The sequence below is a fragment of the Carcharodon carcharias genome, chromosome 18 (genome assembly GCF_017639515.1).
Source record: "Carcharodon carcharias isolate sCarCar2 chromosome 18, sCarCar2.pri, whole genome shotgun sequence".
Taxonomy (NCBI): domain Eukaryota; kingdom Metazoa; phylum Chordata; class Chondrichthyes; order Lamniformes; family Lamnidae; genus Carcharodon; species Carcharodon carcharias.
Window position 1 is genome coordinate 116,755,372 of NC_054484.1, and position 7,933 is coordinate 116,763,304.

The 7,933-nt window shown below is 44.2% G+C and overlaps 1 protein-coding gene across 1 annotated transcript; it reads right to left on the minus strand.

The window, feature by feature from the left end:
• Positions 1–871: 871 nt before the first annotated feature.
• On the minus strand, positions 872–1,554 carry LOC121290506 (histone H3.3C-like). Its single transcript, XM_041210943.1, has 2 exons — positions 1,065–1,554; positions 872–942 (listed from the first exon to the last, which is right to left on the minus strand). The coding sequence occupies exons 1-2, from the start codon at positions 1,552–1,554 to the stop codon at positions 872–874; spliced, it is 561 nt and encodes a 186-aa protein (XP_041066877.1).
• Between the last annotated feature and the right edge of the window lie 6,379 nt (positions 1,555–7,933).

A 7,933-nucleotide genomic window follows, 5' to 3' on the forward strand; every position in this document is an offset into this window, starting at 1 on the left:
AGAAAAAATGACCACAGGCCAGTCCTCACCTCAAGGGTCCTGCAAAAACTCCAGCACATTCGGGAGATGATCCTCGCTACAGCTTTTTATCTCAAATGTGGAATACTCTTCATCTGCCGCTCATGCTTTATTCAGGAATTGTTTCAGTTTCCACCCTTTCTCAGTGCCATCCCCGCATATAAGGAGATGTTTTCTTCAATTTAGTTTAGAGTGGACAAAATGTCCACTTGAGGTTTAATACTTACACCCAGTTGATATTGGTGTTGAAATATCTGCATTCCAATACAGATCAAACAAATCTCTAGATTGGTATCGTCACCAATCCTTGTCATAATGTGTTGCCAGATTTTTTTACTTCCCGCCACTAATGTTCAGTCTTTTCTAACCATTGGAGCCATTCTGACCATTGGCCATTCTCAGTCCCTCAGCAGGTTCCAATAGGCTTTGTCTACTATTATTACTATTCCTATTGGCCATCTGGACATCAGTGACCTTATTGCTGCCGCGCATTTGGCCTCCCAGGCAGATCCGGCTGCAGCGACCCTCACGTAATGTCTGGTTTCTGGATTGTGGAACTGCTGACCAGGATTGAGCTGCTGTCTGCCATGAGTGACAAGAAGGATCGAGAGGAAGAGAGGATGTGCCTTGTCAAATACAAGTGGCGAGGGATGTTCTTGGGGAAGGTCTTGAGATAAAGTGGCAAGATGTGATCTTCATTTTCTCCTATTGTATAACAGTGAAGGCCGCAGTGACAGGGAAAAGCGAGGTTAGTGAATAGGCCTGGGATCATGGCGAACTACGTAGAGTGTAAAACTAGTCAGAAAACTGCTTCAAAAATCACTCTGCACAATCAATTATGCAATACTTCCGTTTAGACGTGCATGTATAGGTCAAACTCCGAGCATTTCATTTTTTTAAAGATACTTATGTTTATTTTGGGTCCTGAGCCAAGAGTTCGAAGGAATATTTACACAATATTTCGCCGTTTCCTCATTAAGTCACGATCAATACTCAAAACTAACAAAAATACAAAATAAAGGCCCAGCCTCCACAAGAAGCCAAACCCACAGTCCAGGTATTTTTTAGAAAATGTTTAAATGTCACTTCAAAATAGTCTGCAGCTAATGTAATGAAGCAAAGAGTTTCAGCACGCTGCTCCCAGATCCGTTGTACCAGCTGAGTGTCTTTGGACATTACGTTCAATCTTTTGGCATGGATGGCACACGAGTTGGTGTCCTCAAACAGGCCAACCAAGTAGGTCTCAATGGCTTCCTGCAAAGCTCCAACTGACGCACTCTGAAACATCAGCTCAGTTTCGAAGCCCTGGGCAATTTCCCTCACCAGGCGCTGGACGGACAGTTTGCGGATAAGCAACTCTGTGGAATACTGGCATCGGCAGATTTCTTGGAACACGACTGTTCTCGGCCTGTAGCGATGAGGTTTCTTCACTTCGCCAATGGAGGGGGCACATTTCCGGGATGCCTTGGTGGCCAGCTGCTTCCTGGGAACTTTGCAGACGGTGGACTTCCAGGCTATCTGTTTGGTACAAGCCATCTCCGCTCACAGGATCAATTTGACCACCTGCAACAGTGAACTCCGGTACATGATTTATGTTCTTGTCTGCAGAGTGCAGCACAAGCAATGATCATTGCAGTGTTACAGAGGCAGATACTAATAGCTGCGATCAACAAAGAACCCTTGTATTCAATCCTACTCATTGTGAATTGACTGGTTTTGGAGACATTCAAATATTACTTTTGCAGTACAAGAAGGAGCTGAAGACCGCCCAGCACAGTATTGATCTGCAGCTCGACGCTGCTGCTGACCGTGCTGCAGGAGTGAGAGCACAGAAGGTGAAAATATTGAAGACCAAGGACCAGCTGGAGCCTCCTGCCGCTGGACTCCATGGCAAAAGGGATGACTCACCACAGAAAAAGGGGAAGCATTGTCACTCACTCGGGCCTGGATTGTAGACTAGTCGACTGTTGTTTGCAGGGATAATGGCCAAGCTGGAGGATGGCGAGGACGTACAAACACCTACCACCAGGACCATGTCAACCCCCACCAGTGGCACAGAGCGGTGGTCAGCATTCGTGAAAACGAACACTCTGTACAGTGACAGCGGAAATGAGCCAAGTGAGGCAGCCAGAGGGAAGGCAGAAAGGCAGCAGGAGGCTGAGACTCAAAGTTTAGCCCCCAGTCAGAATGAAAACAGCCACGTCAGGCCAATGAGATACAGAGCCCCTCACCAGCTGCATTCACAGCCACATTCTGCTAGACTTCACTTGGTAACAGCTGAACTTACATGTGTCTGTAAGGCACATGCACAGTCCAGCATCGCAGATCCAACACCACTTTATCCACTTCCATACATACTAGAGTTCAGCTACCGAGTGCTACTGGCTGAATTGAAAGCCGTGAGACAGGAGAATGTCATCCGGCATATAGTGTACAATAGACTGCTGGCTCAGTTGAACAGCAGGGCGAAGGTACGAGCATGTCATCTGTGTGACAAGCTGGGTAAGAATTTTCTGTCCCACGCTGCACTTCACAGATCAGCAGCTTAGACTACAGTGTGTGAATGCCGGGTCCCTGCACATTATGATGAATTGTTTGAGGTATCTGAAAACAGTTGTGTGAGTAGAGAATCTGTCATTGAATGTAGTGAAATTGACGTGGATCATCCCCAAGCAACCCCTGCTCCTCCGTCCCCTCCACGACACCTGAGTTTATAGCCCTTGGATTCCTCTGGGGAACAAGATAAATCAACCAACGACTTTCCTCTTTCCATTGAAGCTATTAATCCTGGAAATCTCATGCGGGACATTTTTGGTCCCTTGGAGGGCATGGACAATGGCAAATGACAGCAGGTCTGAAGATGAAAAGTGGGCGAGTGCTTGTCGAACCGTCCCTCCATTGGGTGAGTTTACCTCAACCAGAGAGGTCACATCATGTTCTCACCCTCGACTTTCCCGAGAATATACCCACAAGCAATGGATCAGAGAGAATGGGACCTACATCAATTGACTGGCCTTTTGCTCTGGTCATGTGCCTGGATTAAAGGGGCAAATGTCAGATTTAAAGGGTCTCAGTCCTTGGCCATAGTCTGGGACATTTTGTTCAACTTCTGATTACAGTGAAATGTGAAAACTCCCGCACTGACATAATTATCCAGAGATAGATACAGTTCCAACCTTAATATTGAACAATATTGCTTGACGCTGCATGCCTTTTACCCCATTATCCCTGATAGAACTGCCTGATATTAGACAGACTGGGAGAATGTTCTCAGATGAACACACTGTACTTGCACATCCTAAACATCAGCCAACTCTGAACCTGCCTCAGCTCATCTGTTGCTGAAACCCTCATCCAGGTTTTTGTTCACTCTAGACTTGACTAATCCAGTGTTTCACAGGCCGGCCTTCCATCTTCCACCCGACATATACCTGTGCTCATCCAAAATCCTGCTACCTGGAACTTTTCCTGAACCAAGTCCAGTTCACCAATCACCCCCGTGTTTGTTGACTGACACTGGCTCCTGGCTCGTCAATGCCTCAATTTTAAAACCCTCATCCTTACTTTAAAATCTCTCCATGACTTCACTCCTCCCTTTCTCGGTAACCTCCTCCAGCCCAAGGAAACTTCCAGATTCTTGTTCTACTGCCATCTTGTACATTCTGGGTTTTAATCTCCACAGCATCGACAGTGCAATCAGCTGTCCTGGTCTAAAATTCTGGACTCCATCCCTAAACCCCTCCACTTCTCTAGTTGTTAGGAAGACCCTCAAAATCTACCTCATTGTGAAAGCTTTTGTCACCTGACCCAATTTCCTCTTCTGTAGCTGAGCATCATCTTTTTTTGTTAATGATAACGCTCTTCTTAAGTGCCTTGGGGCAGTTTGTTGGTGTGAAAGTACCGAATTGAGCGATGGCGGGATAGTGGTGAGTGGCCTTGCTTTCCAAGCAGCTAACTCTGGTTCAATTTCCCCACATCACAGTTTGTTGATTTTTTTTTCTTTCTCAAATCAGAAACCCCACAGTCGGAGATTTATTTGATCCATTTCGGTGAGATCTTGCACGGAAAGCACATGCAGGTGTAATTCAAATGCAATGATTTACAACCTCCAGTTATCTTCCATTTAAAACATAACTCAGGCTTGTTCCTCATTGCTGATAATGAAGCTTTTCCCTGAACTTTAATGCGGAGCTGTGGATAGGATTATTCGGATTCAGTAAAATTCACTAATTCTCTGAATGTTTTCCCTCTGCTGCTTCCTAATTCTTTATTTGAATGTCGTTTCCTGCACAGAGATTGTTGCATTGTTCAGAAAGCGACAGACTGCCCACACTGGGAATCAGAAATAAGAACAGGAAGTGCTGCTATCAGCTCCCACAGATGAAGGGTAGATGACTTAAGGGTAGGTCTATCGAAGGATTAAATAATAGACCCGCTAACCAAAACTGTCAGAGCTGCCGAGTTTTTTCCGCATTTTTCCTTTTTTGAGATTAATTATTGCAGTTTTTCATCTCTTTCCTATCTCAATGTTTCCTTTGAAACTTTGAATGCTGTCTTCAATTCCTTGCGTATTTCTGTTTTATCTGAAGCAAAGTAGATGATATCCTGAGAAATCAGACTGAACCTATTCTTACTCTAGGGTAAAATGTGCACGGGTTTTATAATCTGCCTTTAAGGGATAGCAGCATGACTTCACTAGAAGGGAAATGGTCTGTGCAAAACAGTCTTAGTTTCACTGCTGCCTGTGAGCAGAACAAGGCACAGCTGTGATGCCTTTGAGCTTTCCACCTCTGTACAAATACTTATATATCGCAATTCTAAACATATGAAACCAAACCAGTCACCACCGTGTTTGCTGACCTAGAAAACTAGCTCCTGACCCCGCAATGCCTCAAATAATAAAATCCTCAACCTCACTTTCAAATCCCTCCATGACTTTGTTCCTCTCTTATATAAATGGAGATAACAAATTGTTTTGCTTGAATCACAATCGCGTGTATTTTCAGAGCAAAATCTCATCTCATCAGGAGCAACTGCTACTTGGAGCTCCTGAACTCAGAAATCTAAAATGAACAAATAGTGATTGCTGAGAAAATAACCCAGATCAACTGCTTGGAAAGCAGCTCTGCTCACCATCATACCACGATCGCTGATAACGTATAATTGAATGGGACAACATGTCTCAAAGCATTTACCCAGCATCTTAATGGCGATTATTAATCATTATAAAAGCACAAAATGGTGTTCAGCTGTAGTCGGACAGCCGGGCAGAAAGATGAACTACAGATACAATTGGTGAACAGCATCAAGTTATGCTACATGGCATGAGGTAACTCTGGACCTTTTGATCAGACCTAAAGAGAGTCACAGATCGGAGAGCGTTGAGAAGACAGTGTGCTGACTGTACAGAAAAGGCTGTAAGGCAGAGTCAGATAGTGTTCAAATGAAGCGCAAGGAAGCAGACAGATCCCACATGGTTAGATTGAAATGGATGGCCTGTCAGTTCAGTGAGTTGCAGAGTGTGTGAAAAGAACCAGCACCAGACTAGGTCGGTCGAGAAAGGCGACTGACCAGAGCGTGGACCGGATTGATAGTGGGCGAGAGAGAGTCAAAGAAAGAAGAAAAAATAAAGCAAACTGCATAAAAATCAGGCCAGAGAAGGTTGTGATTATATTGATAGAACTTGAGAAAAGTCAGCAAAAGCGGCCACACTGAGAATCAGTCCAGGTACTATAGAAGAAGGAAGGTCAAACGGACTTTGTCAAAACATCTACAAAAATCCCCAGATTGAATTCAGATGCAGCTGACCTACCACCCGAATTCAAAAATCTTGATTGACGTGTTTCTGAGCCAGACATTAAAATTCGCCTAGCAATTGTGAATGAAAGCCTACACAGGCGGCACATGTCAGGATTAACAGCAGAAGAGCTAAAAGATCCGCAAATATACGGACAATTTTGACCAACTTTGAGAACCCATGGCCATCCTCATCAGCAGATGCAGAGGAAGGGGTCCATTGTATGATATTTCAAGTGCGGAAATAGCCGACAGAATTGTTCAGTTGTTAATCACATAGACACATCCCAGAAAGACCTGCTAGACAAGCCCAAAAGAAAAAAATAGCAACAAAGAGATACACAAGGATGGACATAAGCATGAAATGATCTTCGCTGGTAAATGAAGCTGAAAGGTTCCAAGTGCAACACCGACTGCTGATGCAGCCAAACCAAGCAAGGCATGGTCAAGCAAACATCTGGGATGCTGTGTGAACAGGCCTTTATTTATTCGCGCAGCTTCCCCTTCCAGTTAGTTGTTTAATTACCAACCACCATTCTTTTATCGATGTGGCAAGACTTCAGAGCTTAGACCTGATCCATTGGTTGTGTGGTCGCTTCGAAAGCGATTGCCTGTCAGGGCAGCAGACAACATTTCTCATGGCACAAAGAATGTTGTAATGGAGATAAGGAAAATGAAATTTGTATAAGGCACTATTGCAGCCTCAGCTGGTGTATCCCGTCTTGTTCTGGGTGCTGCATTTGAGGAAGGATGTGAAGATGTTAAGGATGTTGCAAAGAGGGCGGAGAAGATTCACAAGGATGGCTTCTGGAATGAGCAACTTCAGTTATGAAGATAGATTGGATAAGTTAGCGCTGTTTTTTCTCGGAGGAGAAATCGTTGGCTGCTGAAATGATAGAGGTATTGAAAATCATGAGGGGTTTGGGCCGTGTTCAAAAGGAAAATGTGTTCCCTCCCGTGAAACGTTCGAGATCGAAAGAGCACAGGTTGAATCTAGTTGGTAAAATAAGCTAAAATCACATGCGGGAAAACATTTTTTTTTTCTCGCTGCAAGTAGTTACGGCCTCGGATGCACTGCCTGTCGTTAGTGGGGGCAGGTTTAAATGAAACATTAAAAAGTGAGTTAGCCTGTTATCACAAAAGGAATAATGTAAAGGGCGAGGGGGAGAAAGCAGCGGATGTCTCATTCGGAGAGTTAGTGCAGACACGGTGGTCCGCTGTGCAGTAGCAAAGGTTTATTGTCATGTTAGCAACAGACCTGAGGCGCAGAAATGTTAAAAGAATAACAAATTTGTCAGAGGAAGAGGGAGAAATTTTCCAGACGCAAGAAGTATGAAAAAAAACAAAACACAACCGGCGACGCTACAAAGTAACATCGTTGAATTAGAAATGCTCTTCCGATGTGACAGTTTTATAATTATAAATGGACGAAGCGAGGGTCACAGTTGCTCAAGAACAGGTAAACCTTGGCGTTATTAGGACCACGCTCTAACCATCTGAGCTAACCGACCACATGGGTCAACTTACTGAGTATGATCATGTGGTTTTCAAATTCAACTGTCTGTGAGGGGAGAATTCAGCATTCTTCCTTGCTGCCTGATATCCCAGAGGCTGGAATTCTCGTGTTTGCCGTGGCAAAGCTTCATGTTACCAGAGAGATCTAAGGATATGTTTGTCCCAGAGCTGCTGAATGGTCCGATCTTCACAATGCTGTTCAGCAACAGATACGTTCTCCTTCTTCGCAAAGTTGGAAATATCCTGTGGAAAGCAAACCTCGCGCTGTACAAGTTCTCACCATCAGAAGACTGACATCTCAGGCAATCTCTTCTTTTCTATTTATTTCATGGGATGCGGGCATGTCACGCATGAGCAGTGTAAGTTGCTCATTCACAATTGCCTTCAGAAGGATGCTGAATCCAAAGAGGATAAACACTTCAAACATTGAAGTAAAAACAATGTTAAAATGTTGCTGTATCTCAAGGATGTTGCAATTGAAGCATATGCATTTTCATGGCGAATTAGAAGGAAGGTCGTGCAAACTCACGATTGGGGCTTTGGCGAGGAATTACGAGTGCCAGTTGAAATTTAAATTTGGTTCTATAATATGGAGGAGTTGCAA

Excerpts from the sequence above, each read along its gene's own strand:
- LOC121290506 (XM_041210943.1), bottom strand. The coding sequence starts at position 1,554 with ATGGCTTGTACCAAACAGATAGCCTGGAAGTCCACCGTCTGCAAAGTT. Across the intron at positions 943-1,064 it reads AAAAAATACCTGGACTGTGG|GACCCAAAATAAACATAAGT; the intron begins GTTTGGCTTCTT and ends CTCTTGGCTCAG.